The sequence below is a fragment of the Aquarana catesbeiana genome, linkage group LG05 (genome assembly GCF_042186555.1).
Source record: "Aquarana catesbeiana isolate 2022-GZ linkage group LG05, ASM4218655v1, whole genome shotgun sequence".
Lineage (NCBI taxonomy): Eukaryota > Metazoa > Chordata > Amphibia > Anura > Ranidae > Aquarana > Aquarana catesbeiana.
Window position 1 is genome coordinate 22,457,636 of NC_133328.1, and position 16,806 is coordinate 22,474,441.

At 48.7% G+C, this 16,806-nt stretch overlaps 1 protein-coding gene across 2 annotated transcripts in view; it reads left to right on the plus strand.

Annotated features, from left to right (window-relative positions):
- CRPPA (CDP-L-ribitol pyrophosphorylase A) overlaps positions 1-12,674 on the plus strand; it is a 326,415-nt gene extending 313,741 nt beyond the window's left edge. The window contains exon 9 of one of the 2 annotated variants that reach the window (XM_073629521.1): positions 12,210-12,674. In XM_073629521.1, coding sequence (XP_073485622.1) covers positions 12,210-12,320 — 111 coding nt within the window. In that variant the 3' untranslated portion in view covers positions 12,321-12,674. The remainder of the gene's footprint in view (positions 1-12,209) is intronic. The other variant, XM_073629520.1, reaches the window with a different exon arrangement.
- The last annotated feature ends 4,132 nt before the right edge of the window (positions 12,675-16,806 follow it).

Consider the following 16,806-nt stretch of genomic DNA (forward strand, 5'->3'; position numbering starts at 1 on the left):
CAAATCTGGCCTTTATGGAAGAGTGGTAAGAAGAAAGCCATTTTTGAAAGGAAGCCATAAGAAGTCCCGTTTGCAATTTGCAAGAAGCCATGTGGGGGACACAGCAAACATGTGGAAGAAGGTGCTCTGGTCAGGTGAGACCAAAATTTTACTTTTTGGCCTAAAATTAAAGTGCTATGTGTGGTGGAAAACTAACACTGCACATCACCCTGAAAACACCATCCCCACCGTGAAACATGGTGGTGGCAGCATCATGTTGTTAGGATGCTTTTCTTCAGGAGGGACAGGGAAGCTGGTCAGAGTGGATGGGAAGATGGATGGAGCCAAATACAGGGCAATCTTAGAAGAAAACCTGTTATGCCCTGTACACACGACCGAACTTTCTGGCAGACAAGGTCCGACGGTCTTCCCGGCGGACTTACGACGCACTTTCCAAACGAACGGACTTGCCTACACACGACCGGACTTTCTGGCAGACCAGGTTTGCCGGTCTTCCCAATGGGCTTTCGACGGAGTTACGGCGGCCTTCCGAATGAACAGACTTGCCCACACATGGATTAAAGTCTGTTCATTTTGAACATGATGAGGTACGACGGGACTAGAAAAGGAAGTCAATCTCGCCGCTTTTATCGGCGAGATTAACACCTTGCGAGCCTCGTCGCAGAGCATTCCAGGCCCTTAGGTCTGGTATGAATTTTAAGGGGAACCCCTACGCCGAAAAAAACAGCGTGGCGTCCCCCCAAAAATCCTTACCAGACCCTTATCCGAGCACGCAGCCCGGCCAGTCAGGAAAGGGGGTGGGGACAAGCGAGCGCCCCCCCCCCCCCCTGAACCGTACCAGGCCGCATGCCCTCAACATGGGGGGTGGGTGCTTTGGGGGAGGGGGGCGCCCTGCAGCCCCCCTCCACCCCAAAGCACCTTGTCCCCATGTTGATGAGGACAAGGGCCTCCTCCCGACAACCCTGGCCATTGGTTTTCGGGGTCTGTGGGCGGGGGGCTTATCGGAATCCGGGAGACCCCTTTAATAAGTGGGCCCCCAGATCCCGGCGCCCCACCCTATGTGAAGGAGTATGGGGTACATCGTACCCCTACCCATTCACCTGGAAAAAGTGCCAATAAAAAAACAAACTACACAGGTTTTTAAAGTAATTTATTAGGCAGCTCCGGGGGGTCTTCTTCCGACTTCGGGGGTCTCTTCTGACATCTCTGCTCTCTCCGGTTCTTCTCCCACTCTTCAGTTCTACTCCCACTCTCTTCTCCCGGTGTCCAGTTCTTCTCCCGCTCTCCGGTTCTTCTGCCGGGCTCCTCCGCTCACTTCTGCTCTTTTGACGCTCTTTTGCTAGCGGTGGCCCGGTCTTCTCCATCGTCTTTTTCCCTCTTCTCTTCTTCCAATGTTGACACAACGCTCTCTCCCGCTGTAATGCTGTGTGAGCGGTGCGCAATGACTTATATAGGCATGGGGCGTGGTCATCCGGTGACTCCGCCCCTTATGATGGCACAGTCCCAACATCACCCGGTGACCACGCCCCATGTCTATATGACATCACCCGGTGACCACGCCCCATGCCTATATGAGTCATTGCGCACTGCTTACACAGCATTACAGCGGGAGTGAGCGTTTTGTCAACATCGGAAGAAGAGAAGAGGGAACAAGACGACGGAGAAGACCGGGCCACCGCTAGCAAAAGAGCGGCAAAAGAGCAGAAGATAGCGGAGGAGCCCAGCAGAAGAACCGGAGAGTGGGAGAAGAACCGGAGAGCGGGGAGAGCGGAGAAGTCAGAAGAAGACCCCCGGAGCTGCCTAATAAATTACTTTAAAAACCTGTGTAGTGTGTTTATTTATTGACACTTTTTCCCCCAGGTAAATGGGTAGGGGTACGATGTACCCCATACTCATTCACATAGGGTTGGGGATCTGGGGGCCCAATTATTAAAGGGGGCTCCTGGATTCCGATAAGCCCCCCGTCAGCAGACCCCGACAACCACAACGGCCAGGGTTGTCGGGAAGAGGCCCTTGTCCTCATCAACATGGGGACAAGGTGATTTGGGGTGGGGGGGCCGCAGGGCACCCCCCTCCCCCAAAGCACCCACTCCCCCCATGTTGAGGTCATGCGGCCTGGTACGGTTCAGGAGGGAGGGTCCACACCCCTTTTTCTGACCGGCCGGGCTGCGTGCTCGGATAAGGGTCTGGTATGGATTTTTGGGGGGACCCCCACGCTGTTTTTTCAGTGTAGGGGGTTCCCCTTAAAATCCATACCAGACCTAAGGGAAACTGTTGCCTCCCTCTCGCGCTCGCTGCGATAAAAAAAAATGTATCTTTCCAATTGCAGCGAGCGCAAGATGTACAGCACCCTGACGCCGAGAACCAGCGTGATAGGATTGCGCTGGAAACATTCTTGCAGGTGCTGTAGCTGCCCTTGCGTCGTATTTGGTCCGTCGGACCAGCATACAGACGAACGGGCTTCCCGACAGGAACTGGGTCCGGCGGAGTTCCAGCGGGAAGATTTGAAACATTTTTCAAATCTAAAGTCCGTCGGATTTTCGACAGAAAAGGTCCGTCGGAAGTCCGATGAAGCCCACACACGGTCGGATTGTCCACCGGACTCGGTCCGTCGGACCAGTCCGGTCAAAAAGTCCGCTGGTGTGTCTGCAAAAGACTTGAGACTGGGGCGGAGGTTCACCTTCCAGCAGGACAACGACCCTAAACATACAGCCAGGGCTACAATGGAATGGTTTAGATGAAAGTATATTCATGTGTTAGAATGGCCCAGTCAAAGTCCAGACCTAAATCCAATTGAGAATCTGTGGCAAGACTTGAAAATTGCTGTTCAGACGCTCTGCATCCAATCTGATAGAGCTTGCGCTATTTTGCGAAGAAGAATTTGCAAAAAAGTCCCTCTCTAGATGTGCAAAGCTGGTAGAGACATCCCCAAAAAGACTTGCAGCTTTAATCGCAACGAAAGGCGGTTCTACAAAGTGTTGACTCAGGGGGGCGCCATACAAATGTACCCCCCACACTTTTCACATATTTATTTGTAAAAAATGTTGAAAACCATTTATCATTTTTCTTCCACTTCACAATTATGTGCCACTTTGTGTTGGTCTATCACATAAAATCCCAATAAAATACATTTATGTTTTTGGTTATAACATGACAAAATGTGGAAAATTTCAAGGGGTATGAATACTTTTTCAAGGCACTGTATATTGATAAACTGCAAGTCTTAGGTAGTGCCGGGCAGGCCTCGTGTTTAGTGATTTGGGACTTTGTTAGGATCCTTTTCATTTTTCGGAACATCTTGAAAATGTAACGGAGTATTCACTTATTCCAGCATTCTATTGATATGTTCCAACAAAGGCAAAAAAACAAAAACAAATTTAATTAACATACCTCCTCGTCTGCGCCCTGTAATTGGTTCAGACCGTGACACTGTGTATTTAGCGTGTCATAACGCAAACCTTCACGCCGATCGAGTCGGCGTCCAAACGTTTGACACAAGTTGTATTCTCAAGGCCAGTTTATTTTAGTAAAGGTCCTTTCAGCTGGTGAAAAGCTAGCCCACATAATCCATACGCCTGGCGCGATTAGAAGGCCGTGTCCGTCGCTGTGCCGGAATTGCTTGTGTCGGTTCGTGGGTGGTCAGGCTAATTGGTGACGGCTGAATGTTAGAATCACAATGGCATTCTGTTTCCTCGCCCTGTTCTGTGTGAGTGTAAACTCTTTACACAGCCGTGTGAGTCAATGGGCAAACTATTTATTGTGCGGAGCTGTTTATAATCTTTCCTCTGGCAGACGCTCATACGACTTCACATCGCTGGATTCTATAAATTTCAACTCGAGCGGTTACAGGACTTCTGCTTGGGCCTTAATAAGAGAAACACACAATTTGTTTCCTCATGAGCAGAACACAGAATTGGATTATAAATCATCCTATTTCATTTTTTTTTTTTTGTAAAGCCCAACTAAACTGACAGTTTAAATCAGCTAAATACATTCCAGGAGCAACTAACTGAAAGATGTGCAAAGAATTACAGTTCATTTTCTTAAAAAAAAAAACAGCCACAGCCCAAACGTAGAAAAGCCTGTCCTCTGCCAACATGCTGCAGAAGGACCCGTGCTCTCTTGTGTGGAAGCAGTGGTCTCTCTGCAGGGGTCCGACATGCTCCCACTGCATGCTAGACCTCTTCAATCAGCAAGGAGCTTGAGCTTTGCTTGCAGACCAAGTGCATCAAAGCAAAAAGTGCAAAGTCTTTTTCGTCAGAAAGCAGACACAGCCAGAGTAGAAAAGCCTATCCTCTGCCAGCCTGTTGCAGCGAAAGACCCTTTGCTGTTTGTGCGTAAGCAGTGGTCTCTCTGCCTTCTGCTGAATCATAGCTAGAGTTCTCCAATCTGCAGGGAGCAGGTAAATTGCTTATTGAAGACCAAGTGCATCAAAGCAAAAAGTGCAATGTCTAATTCTGCACACACACGGTCGGAATTTCCATAAAAAAAAGTGTGATGGGAGCTTTTGGTCGGATATTCCGAACGTGTGTATGCTCCATCCAGCTTTTTCTGTCTGAATTTCCGCCAGCAAAAGATTGAGAGCTGGTTCTCTATTTTTCCAACGGAAAAAGTTCTTGGCGGAAATTCCGTTCGTCTGTATGCAATTCCGACGCGCAAAGAAAACACGCATGCTCGGAAACAATTCGACGCATGCTCGGAAGCATTGTACTTCATTTTCTCGGCTCGTCGTAGTGTTGTACGTCACCGTGTTCTTGACGGATGAAAGTTCAGAGAACTTTTGTGTGCCCATGTGTATGCAAGGCAAGCTTGAGCGGAATTCCTGTTGGAAAAACCATCCAAGATTTTTCCGACGGAAATTCCGCTCGTGTGTACGGGGCATTACAATTCATTTTCTTCAGAAAGCTGACACAGCCAGAGTAGAAAAGCCTGTCCCCTGCCAGCCTGTTGCAGCCAAAGACCCTTTGCTGTTTGTGTGAGTGCAGTAGTCTCTCTGCAGGGGTGCAACACATCTCTTTTGATTCAGAGCTAGAGCTCTCCAATCGGCAGGGAGCATGAGCTTTGTTTATTGCAGACCAAAGCCATCAAAGCAAAAGCTCCCCTCCCATTTTTGTAAATATTTTCTTCTATCTTTTCATGTGACAACACTGAAGAAATGACACTTTGCTACAATGTAAAGTAGTGAGTGTACAGCTTGTATGACAGTGTAAATTTGCTGTCCCCTCAAAATAACTCAACACACAGCCATTAATGTCTAAACCGCTGGCAACAAAAGTGAGTACACCCCTAAGTGAAAATGTGCGAATTGGGCCCAAAGTGTCAATATTTTTAGTGCCCATAATTATTTTCCAGCACTGCCTGGGTTCACCAGAGCTTCACAGGCTGCCACTGGAGTCCTCTTCCACTCCTCCATGATGACATCACAGAGCTGGTGGATGTTAGAGACCTTGCACTCCTCCACCTTCCGTTTGAGGATGTCCCACAGATGCTCAATAGGGTTTAGGTCTGGAGACATGCTTGGCCAGTCCATCACCTTTACCCTCAGATTCTTTAGCAAGGCAGTGGTTGTCTTGGAGGTGTGTTTGGGGTCGTTGGAATACTGCCCTGCGGTCCAGTCTCTGAAGGGAGGGGATCATGCTCTGCTTCAGTATGTCACAGTACATGTTGGCATTCATGGTTCCCTCAATGATCTGTAGCTCCCCAGTGCCGGCAGCACTCATGCAGCCTCAGACCATGACACTCCCACCACCATGCTTGTCTGTAGGCAAGACACACTTGTCTTTGTTCTCCTCACCTGGTTGCCCCCACACACGCTTCACACCATCTGAACCAAATAAGTTTATCTTGGTCTCATCAGACCACAGGACATGGTTCCAGTAATCCATGTGCTTAGTCTGCTTGTCTTCAGCAAACTGTTTGCAGGCTTTTTTGTGCATCATCTTTAGAAGAAGCTTCCTTCTGGGACGATGGCCATGCAGACCAATTTGATGCAGTGTGCGGCGTATGGTCTGAGCACTCACAGGCTGACCCCCCAACCCTTCAACCTCTGCAGCAATGCTGGCAGCACTCATACATCTATTTCCCAAAGGCAACCTCTGGATATGACACTGAGCACGTGCACTCAACTTTGGTCCACCATGGCGAGGCCTGTTCTGAGTGGAACCTGTCCTGTTAAAACGCTGTATGGTCTTGGCCACCATGCTGCAGCTCAGTTTCAGGGCCTTGGCAATCTTCTTATACCCTAGGCCATCGTTATGTAGAGCAACAATTCTTTTTTTCAGATCCTCAGAGAGTTCTTTGCCATGAGGTGCCATGTTGAACTTCCAGTGACCAGTATGACAGAGTGAGAGCGATAACACCAAATTTAACACACCTGCTCCCCATTCACACTTGAGACCTTGTAACACTAACAAGTCACATGACACCGGGGAGGGAAAATGGCTAATTGGGCCCAATTTGAACATTTTCTCTTAGGGGTGTACTCACTTTTGTTGCCAGCGGTTTAGACATTAATGGCTGTGTGTTGAGTTATTTTGAGGGGACAGCAAATTTACACTGTTATACAAGCTGTACACTCACTACTTTACATTGTAGCAAAGTGTCATTTCTTCAGTGTTGTCACATGAAAAGATAGAATAAAATATTTACAAAAATGTGAGGGGTGTACTCACTTTTGTGAGATACTGTGTATATATATTTATAATATTATTTTTTTATTTTTTTTTCAGCAGAGACCCTAGAGAATAAAATGTAGATCGTCATCCATAGGCGATGCTTTACAGGTTACCTGTTTAGAGTTACAGAGATGGTTTAGTGCTAAAATTATTGCTCTTGCTCTAATGATCGCGGCGATACCTTACATGTGTGGTTTGAACAACGTTTACATATGCGGACGTGGCTTACGTATGCGTTCGCTTCTGTGCGTGAGAATGGAGGGATGGCGGCGCCTTAATTTTTTTTTTTTCTTATTTATTTTACTCTTTATTTTTTTATTTTTACACTGTCCCTTAAATTTTTTTTTAAATCACCTTTATTCCTATTAAAAGGAATGCAAAGCTAAGCTCCTCGCTAATTGGAGAACTCAAGGCTCTAACTCCGCAGAGGCGCGTTGGACCCCTGCAGAGAGAGCATTGCAGCATGCTGTCAAGTGACAGGCTTTTCTACTGTCCTGTGGCTGCTTTCTAGAAAAAAAAAAGGAACACCTTTTGCTTTGATGCATCTGTTATTTATATATAGCTGATTTAAACTGGACTTTACCCACAGTTCTGATATTTGCCGCTATGTGTATTTTTTATGTTTATGCAACATAAAGAGGCATTCAATAAAGTTATGCAAAAATTAATTATCCATATGCTTATTAGAAAAAGAAACTTCAGTTGACCAAAACAGGTTTACTATCCCTTTAACAAGCCGTGTCGGGTTGATTATGATTGCAAACATTGTAAGTTATACATTTTACTAGTACATTTTGTAGCTGAAAAAAGTTCCTGAAAATGAAGGACTTTCTGAGTGTGAACAGACCCGGAAATGTCTCCACCACCCCATCCCTGCCAGACATCACTTCAAGGACAAAATAATATTTTGCTTTTGTTAAAATCATTGCCCTTAGACGCCCATCACCTCTCTAGAAGGTCTGGCCCCCATGGAGCACGGGGGGGGGGGGGTCAATGGTTATAAAATCATACAAGGTTATTGGGTTGTATGGAGTTCAGAACATTCAAACAATATTTCTTGTGACTTGGAGCTCAAGAAAGCTTTAGTTTTTTTAAAGAAATTCGGACAAAACTTTGTCTATGCCATAATAATAAAAATCTAAGGGGAAAAGTTATTAGCATTTGTTAGGCACCAAAAGGTATATAAAACATGGGGTCTATGTATTGAAAAATGTAAAGCACTCTTCCTCCTGTAAAATTACACGTACGTTTGTTATGTGTGAGTGCCAAAATTGAATGTTATTCGGATATGTTCTGTCTAGGTCTAGGTTGAATGTGTGAATCAAGAAAGCACTGTTTTATGGCCACTAGATGGAGCTCATGATCATAGGAAATACTTACTGGAATCGTTAGCTCCAACTAGTGGCCATAATGTTCTTTTTGTCTTATTCACGTGTAGCGCTCACCCCCACAAGGGCCACTTATTTGTTACAGGTTTCTTTCCAAGATTAGTGCAGCTGCAGCCAGGCACACAGCAACAGTCACACTTTCTTGCTCAATAAACAGTCTAGGGCAGCCTTTGTCAAACTTTTCAACACAAAGGAACACTTGAAATAACTTTCTAGTCTCTGTGAACATCTGCTAAAAATGACTATATCTACAACTTTTGATACATTAGTGATGTTCAGTGGGAAGAATGCTCCTTACACTTGTGGCCATTGGGAAGAATTACCCCCTTACAAAAGATTAATGGTGTCAATGGGAACTTATCTGAGAGGCAGAAATTGTTCTTTGCTCAAGGAACCCCTAGCAACACCTGGAGGAACCTTACTGTTCCATGGAACCCTGGTTGAGAAACCCTGATCTAGTCTTACATTTTTTAATTTTTATTGCTGAATAAACTTGGATAGGGCATGGGGAGCTGTGGGATACTACATTAGCACTGAACAGTAACCAGATCCCCAAGTCCCCTTTAGTAATAGCCCAGCAAATTGCCAAAACTGAGACACCATAGGCTCCATTCACACTTGTACGACTCCAAAGTTGCGCTGACTTTGGAGTGCAACTTTGATGCAACTTGGATAAGAATTTGGCTTTGGCCAGTGATAGTGGACAACTGTTGTATTGTATAACATTCAGGTACGGCTTTCATGAAACTTCTGAGGGTTAACGTTGAAGTCTATATCCTACACTCAGGTCTGCACTCACAATTTCCCTGGAAAATCTGGATATTCCAATATCAGACATTTCACCGGTAAACTATCCAGACTAGATCATCAGAGAAATCCCTTGATTGGTTCCAGAGATTTTCAGCAAGTAGGCCCCCCCAGCTTTAGCATAGCTGGGACCTCAGTGAGCATAGGTAGAATTTTAGCTGGGCCACCCAGAAGGGCAGTAGTCCTTTCAAGCTGGGAACTTCTCTTGAAAAAGAACCCATCAGCTCCAGACTCCAGACTATTTATGTACCCCCCAACCACCTTCTGGGCACCCACCCCTAGGGATTGGCTGAGACAACAAAAGTTTTCAGGTTGCTGATTTGTCTTTCCAGCCCACTACATTTTCTAATCCTTCAGAAGGTAGGGGGAAACAAACCTGCAAGCAGTGGAGCTCAGAACAGCCCAAAGCAATCACAAGCTACTCCACTGATTACAAAGGAGCCAAAAACTAAATTTACCTAACTATACTAACAACCTGTCTGGGAGGGTGGTACATCTGCTATTCTTTTGAATGAGGAAATCCAATGGTGCTCAAAGGTGGGTATGGGGAGCAGACCGAGGATGGTGCTGGAGGTGAAAAGGGGGAGGAGACGGAGGACGGTGCTTGAAGGTGGGTATAGGGGGGAGACGGACGACTGTGCTGTAGGTGGTTTTGGGAGGAGACAGAGGACTGTACTGGAGATGGGTAGAAGGACAAGACAGAGGGCGGTGCTCGGAGGTGGGTAGGGGAAGGTGACAGAGGATGGTTTTTGGAGGTGGGTAGGGGGAGGAGACAGAAGGCGGTGCTCAGAGGTGGGTAGGGGGAGGAGGCCGAGGATGGTGCTTGGAGGTGGGGAGGGGGAGGGGATGGGAATGGAGCTCAAAGGTGGGTATGGGGAGGAGATGGAGGACGGTGCTGGAGGTGATAATGGGGAGGAGATGGAGAACGATGCTTGAAGGTGGGTATGGGGGGGGGGGGGGGACGGAGGACTGTGCTGTAGGTGGTTATGGGGAGGAGACCGAGGAATGTACTGGAGGTGGGTAGAAGTAGGAGACAGAGGACGTTGTTTGGAGGTGGGTAGGGGGAGGAGGCAGAGGGCGGTTCTCGGAGGTGAGTAGGGAGTGGGAGGAGACAGAGGATGGTGCTCGGAGTTGGGTTGGGGAAGGAGACAGAGGATAGTGTTTGGAAGGTGGGTAGGGGGGGAGACAGAGGACAGTGCTCGGAAGTGGGTAGGGGGTGGGGGATGGTGCTTAAAGGTGGGTATGGGGAGGAGACCGAGGATGGTGCTGGAGGTGAGTATGGGAAGGAGACAGAGGATGATGTTTGAAGGTGGGTATTGGGAGGGGAGACGGAGGACTGTGCTGGAGGTGGTTATGGGGAGGAGACAGAGGACGGTGCTCGGATGTGGGTAGAAGGAAGAGACAGAGGACGGTGGTCAGAAGTGGGTAGAAGGAGGAGACAGAGGACGGTGATCTGAAGTGGGTAGAAGGAGGAGACAGAGGACGGTGCACGGAGGTGGGTAGGGGGAGAAGACAGAGGACGATGCACGGAGGTGGATACAAGGAGGAGACAGAGGATGTTGCTCAGAGGTGGGTAGGGGAGGAGACAGAGGACTATGCACGGAGGTGGGTAGAAGGAGGAGACAGAGGACGGTGGTCAGAAGTGGGTAGAAGGAGGAGACAGAGGACGGTGCACAGAGGTGGGTAGGGGGAGAAGACAGAGGACGATGCATGGAGGTTGGTACAAGGAGGAGACAGAGGATGGTGCTCAGAGGTGGGTAGGGGAGGAGACAGAGGATGGTGCTCAGAGGTGGGTAGGGGAGGAGACAGAGGACTATGCACGGAGGTGGGTAGAAGGAGGAGACAGAGGACGGTGGTCAGAAGTGGGTAGAAGGAGGAGACAGAGGACGGTGCACAGAGGTGGGTAGGGGGAGAAGACAGAGGACGATGCACGGAGGTGGGTACAAGGAGGAGACAGAGGATGGTGCTCAGAGGTGGGTAGGGGAGGAGACAGAGGACTATGCACGGAGGTGGGTAGAAGGAAGAGACAGAGGACGGTGCTCAGAGGTGGGTAGGGGGAGGAGACAGAGGACGTTGCTCAGAGGTGGGTAGTTGGAGGAGACAGAGGACATTGCTCGGAGGTGGGTAGAAGGAGGAGACAGAGGACGGTGCTCAGAGGTGGGTAGGGGGGGAAGACAGGGGAAACTGTGCTCGGAGGTGGGTAGGGAGCGGAGACACGCGTGACTCAGAATGGAGTAGAGTATCTGCACCTATTCTCTGAGAAAAAAAATCTTTGTCTAGCAATATTCATATTTTGCTGGAATTCAGTCAGACTCTTTTTAGAAATACACCCCATGGTGTAGGGGTTGTTTTTTTCACTTAAGCCAATCCCCCCCCCCTAAGTTCTGGATTAAATGGGGGGGAGTCAGAGGCTCCGTCTGGTTCTTATTGCTGTTTTTGCCCCATTGCAGAGTTTGCCCTTCCTGGAAAAAAGTAAACCTTCCTAATAGGAACAAAAAGCAGTAAAAGGGCCTATGTGCATGAAAATACAAAAGCAACATGAAGCAACCTAGAAGTAGGTCACTAGTAGGTCAGAAGGAGGATAGCTGCCTCTGGGACCTTCCAATTGCAAGTTGCAATTGCTGCTCATAGTAAAGAATCACAGGCTTAAATCTGACCTCCAGATTTCCCTTCAGTCTTGCACAGTTGTATCGGCTCTTCTCCTGGACTGAAATAGCTTACTCTGATTTCACTGCACACTGTGAGCTTCTCATAATGTGCATTATAAGCTACAGCAAGTCAGATAGAGTCCGTCTCATTTCCTATCTAGAGGATGTCCAGCATCATCTAGCTTTTTCTTCCCCACCCTGACTGTCACCCTGATAAAACGTAATCCAATTTGCTGTATCAGTGAAAATAATTCTACCCGATCTCCTAAAGCAGCCAGATACTTCCTGGATCAGGTAAATTTGCCCGTGCCACAGCCGGCCTGCAACCACATGCAATGCGGGTTAGCATTTTGAGGATTGAAGTAGGTGGTGAGGAGGTGATCCACTGTTGATCAGTTTTCAGAGGGCCGGCAGTCTAGCTGCACATGTGAAGGAGCCTGTAGAAGTTTAGTAACTTGAATAAGTTCCCCATGACTAAGCCCCCGGGAGGGGGGGGGCGGAGCAAAGCGTGTTGGGGTGTGGCCTGGCAGGAGCCCAGGCTGAGGTTGTCTCTCCTGCCATCGTACTACTCGTGTGGATGTGCGGCATCGGGGATCCCTTCCCCCCTCTCTCTTGAATTGAGTAGAACTTGGCTATGCCTTTGAGCGGTCAAACTCAATAACTCCAACTTTATCTTGTTGTGTGTTTTCCAGGATGATGTTCGGCTTCAAGAAAACGTGCAAGAAGCGTCCGCCATCATTGTGGCTCTCCTCAAAGACCGGAATCCTGTGTTCACCGGGCAGATATTGGTTGCAGGAAAATAATGTGGAAGAAATATGCAACTGGTGAACAAAACTGCAAATGTTCAGCCGCTTCCAGTGACTTATTATTAGGGTTGTCCCGATACCGATACTATCGGTGCCAATACCGAGCATTTGCCCGGGTACTTGTACTTGGGCAAATGCTCCGATGCTTAATCCGATACCTGGACAGACAGGGGTGATCGGTGCGGCGCTGGGGAGGAGTTACGAATGAACAGAGTCAGTGATCACTGACTCTGTGTATTTTGAAAAGGAAGGAGTCAGTAAATGACATATTTACTGGCTTCTTCCTCCGCTCTCCATCCTGATAGATTGAGGACAGTGTGGCGGTGACCTGAGGAGGATATGGGGGACAGTCAGGGGTGATTGGTGTGGCGCTGAGAAGTTATGCCGCGTACACACGGTCGGACTTTCCGGCATACTTGGTCCGGCGGACCAGAGTGTGCCGGACAATCCGCCCGTGTGTGGGCGGCGGCGGACTTTTCCGGCGGACTTCTTCCCAAAAGCCCGCCGGACCTAGATTTGAAACAAGTTTTAAATCTTTCCGTAGGACTCAGTTTCGGGCGGAAAGTCCGCTCGTGTGTGTGCTGGTCCGACGGAAAGCCCGCTCGTGTGTAGGCTGGTCCGACGGACCAGATACGACGCGAGGGCAGGGTATTGCATCTCGCGCTCTCTGCAATAGGAAAAACAAATCTTCCTATTGCAGTGAGCGCGGTGCATGCCAGGCCCTTAGGTCTGGTATGGATTATAAAGGGAACCCCGCTACGCCGAAAAAACGGCGTGGGGTCCCCCCTAAAATCCATACCAGACCCCCGATCCGAGCACGCAGCCTGGCCGGTCAGGAAAGGGGGTGGGGACGAGCGAGCGCCCCCCCCCCCCTCCTGAACCGTACCAGGCCGCATGCCCTCAACATGGGGGGTGGGTGCTTTGGGGGAGGGGGGCGCCCTGCGGGGCCCCCCCACCCCAAAGCACCTTGTCCCCATGTTGATGAGGACAAGGGCCTCTTCCCGACAACCCTGGCCGTTGGTTGTCGGGGTCTGCGGGCGGGGGGCTTATCGGAATCCGGGAGCCCCTTTTAATAAGGGGGCCCCCAGATCCCGGCCCCCCACCCTATGTGAATGAGTATGGGGTACATGGTACCCCTACCCATTCACCTAGGGAAAAAGTGTAAGTAATAAAACACACTACACAGGTTTTTAAAATATTTTATTAAACAGCTCCGGGGGGGGGATCTTCCTCCGGCTTCGGGGGTCTTCTTCCGGCTTCGGGGGTCCCTCTGCTTCATCTTCTCCCGGCGTCCGGTTGGTTCTTCTCCGCAGGGCGCCCCCCTCCCCCAAAGCACCCACCCCCCATGTTGAGGGCATGCGGCCTGGTACGGTTCAGGAGGGGGGGGGGGCGCTCGCTCGTCCCCACCCCCTTTCCTGACCGGCCAGGCTGCGTGCTCGGATCGGGGTCTGGTATGGATTTTAGGGGGGACCCCACGCCGTTTTTTCGGCGTAGGGGGTTCCCTTTATAATCCATACCAGACCTAAGGGCCTGGTATGCCCCGCGACGGGGCTCGCAAGGTGTCAATCTCGCCGATAAAAGCGGCAAGATTGACATCCTTTTCTAGTCCCGTCGCACCTGAGTCACGTTCAAAATGAACGGACTTGTCCGTGTGTGGGCAAGTCCGTTCATTCTGAAAGTCCGCCATAACTCCGGCGAAAGTCCGTCGGAAAGACGGGCGGACTTAGCCCGCCGGAAAGTCCGGTCGTGTGTGGGCAAGTCCGTCCGTTTTAAAGTCCGGCGCACCTGGCGGACAAAGTCCGTCGGAAAGTGTGCCGGACCAAGTAGGATAGAAAGTCCGACCGTGTGTACGCGGCATTACAATCACTGATTTCCCTGTATAGATTTCAATAAAGCAGCTGACAGCCGCTTCTTCTCCTCTCCCTCCCGAGGCTTTCAGCTGCTTTATTGAAATCTATACAGGGAAATCAGTGATTGTAACTCCTCAGCGCCACACCAATAACCCCTGACTGTCCCCCATATCCTCCTCCAGTCCCCCTCCGCTCCCTCTATCCTCGATCTATCAGGATGGAGAGCGGAGGAAGGAGCCAGTAAATATGTCATTTCTCGGCTTCTTCCTTTTCCAAATGCACAGTGATCACTGACTGTTCATTCGTAACTGTCACTGAACATCATAAACTGTGTTTACGATGCTTCAGTTTATGAATGGAGAGGAGCCACTGCCTCCTCTCCATTCATCTTCAGTGCAGCTGAGGCTGCAGAGAAAGGGGAATCTGTGTCCTCAGTCCCTTTCCCTGTCTCAAAAGGGAGATGTCAGGGGTTTGTTAAGACCCCTGATATCTCACCAAAGCTACCTGCCAACAGGGCTAATAAAAATAAAAAAATTAAAGAATTGTAATAAATATTGAAAAGGTTAAATTGTAAAAATAATATAAAATAAAAAACACACACTGACACCGTCCACTTCACCCCCACACCCCCTAAAAAGAAAAGCATTGTAAAAAAAAATGTAAAAAAAAAAAAAAACAGTCCATGCGTCATCAGTGCTGCATATTAGTGTCACAAAAGAAAGTATCAGTCTTAAAAAAGTGGTATCGGGACAACCCTCGTTATTATGACAGTTTTGTAGCTGCCGCATTACTGCTTCTACTATTACTGAACCAACTTTCACCAGAAATGATAATGGAGTAAATCAAACCTTACACTGTGTGCCGCTTATAAAAGGAAAGTTGCAATTGCTGCTCATAGTAATGAATCGCAGGCTTAAATTTGACCTCCAGTCTTCCCATCAGTCTTGCAGTTTTACCGACTCCTCGCCTGGACTAAAATGGCTTACTCTGATTTCACTGCACACTGTGAGCTTCTTACAATGTGCTTTAGAGGCTGCAGCATGTTAGATAAAGCCCCGCCTCATTTCCTGGCTGCAGGACGTTGAGTAGGGTTGCCACCTTTTCGTGATTCACCCGGACAATCCGGGTTTTTAATCATTTCAGTCGCCCTGCAACCCGGACACATTATTTAGACATGAATGTAGCTCTGAACAGAGCCTGACAGGAGGGGGAGGGGACACTATGCACGCTGCATTACTATTCTCTTTGAATCTAAGGGGTTAATCCTCTGCATTGTGTAAAAAGGCTGTTTGATCCCGTCTTCTCTGATCCTCCCCTTCTTCCACTGTCTCCAAAAAATAACCTGATATTTACAGAGCCAGGGGACGGGCTGCACATGCTCAGTTTGATGTTTATTGCTAGAGAGTTTTTTTTTTCTTGGGAGGGTACATGTGATCAGCACAAGGCCAATCAGCACTGTCCAGACAGAGGATCAGGGGAGAGGGAAAACTTCTTCTCCAAGCTTTACTAGGAACTGATAGAAGTCACATGGCTGCTATAGACTAATGATGAGAAAAAGGTATTTATCAGTTTATATTTACTAAAGTAGTTGCATTTCCAACCTGCTGGGTTGAACGAAAAAAAAACTAGCAGTGTGTACCAGGCTTTAGTGAAAGGAAAGAAGACAACTTTATAAGCACACACTAGGCAAGTATTAATACAAATGATGCACCAAAGAACAACAAGGTCTGTTTATTACATCAGCCCCCCCCCCATGTTTTTATATATATAATTATTTTTTATTATTATAAAAAATGTTCCACTACTTTACCCCCTCTCTTTAAATACTTAAATACTTACCTGAGCCTTACCTGTGCCCTTTCTGCAGCAGCGCTGCTCTCTCTTCCCCTATTCACAGGATTCACTGAGAGCAGCAGGAGCCATTGGTTCCTGCTGCGGTCAATCAAATCTGCACGGGGGGGGGGGGGGGGGGGGGCAAGCTGTGCTATGTGTGCCTATGGACGCACACAGCCCAGCTCAGAAGTGCACCGGCAAGAGAGTCCCCTCAGAGGGCTGCTTTTAGAAATCATGGGGGGCCCCATACAGCCCCCTATTCCCCCATCCGAAAGTGACTGAGGACATAGATTTATCAGTCCCTTTCTCTGTAGCCTCAGCTTCACAGATGAATGAATAAGTGCTTCGAGGCTTCCTGCTCATTCGCAAACTGAAGCGTTTACGATGCTTCACCAATGAATGTACACAGTAGTTATTGGTAATGATCTCCCATAAGGATGAGCTCAGGCATGTTCGCAACTCCACGTGCCCGCGCCCGCCAGGAAGCTGACACTCTGCAGCACTAATCACGGGCAGTGAGACATTTCCCGATCCACAGCTGCACAGATCTGGAAATCGCTGCCTTACTGGTCTCACTGCCTGTAATTAGCGCTGTGGAGTGTCAGCTTCCTGGCAGGCGCGGGCACTTGGAGCTACAAACACGCCCGAGCTCATCCTTAATCTCCCACTGTGTTCATTCAGGAAAGGAAGGGGCCAGTAAATTACATATCCCTCCCCCCACTCTTTGTCTTGAAACATCCCCCCTGTGTGCCCACAGCAGCTGCCGGTGGGAGGGACGGGAAGCAGGAAGTGCTGTGGGG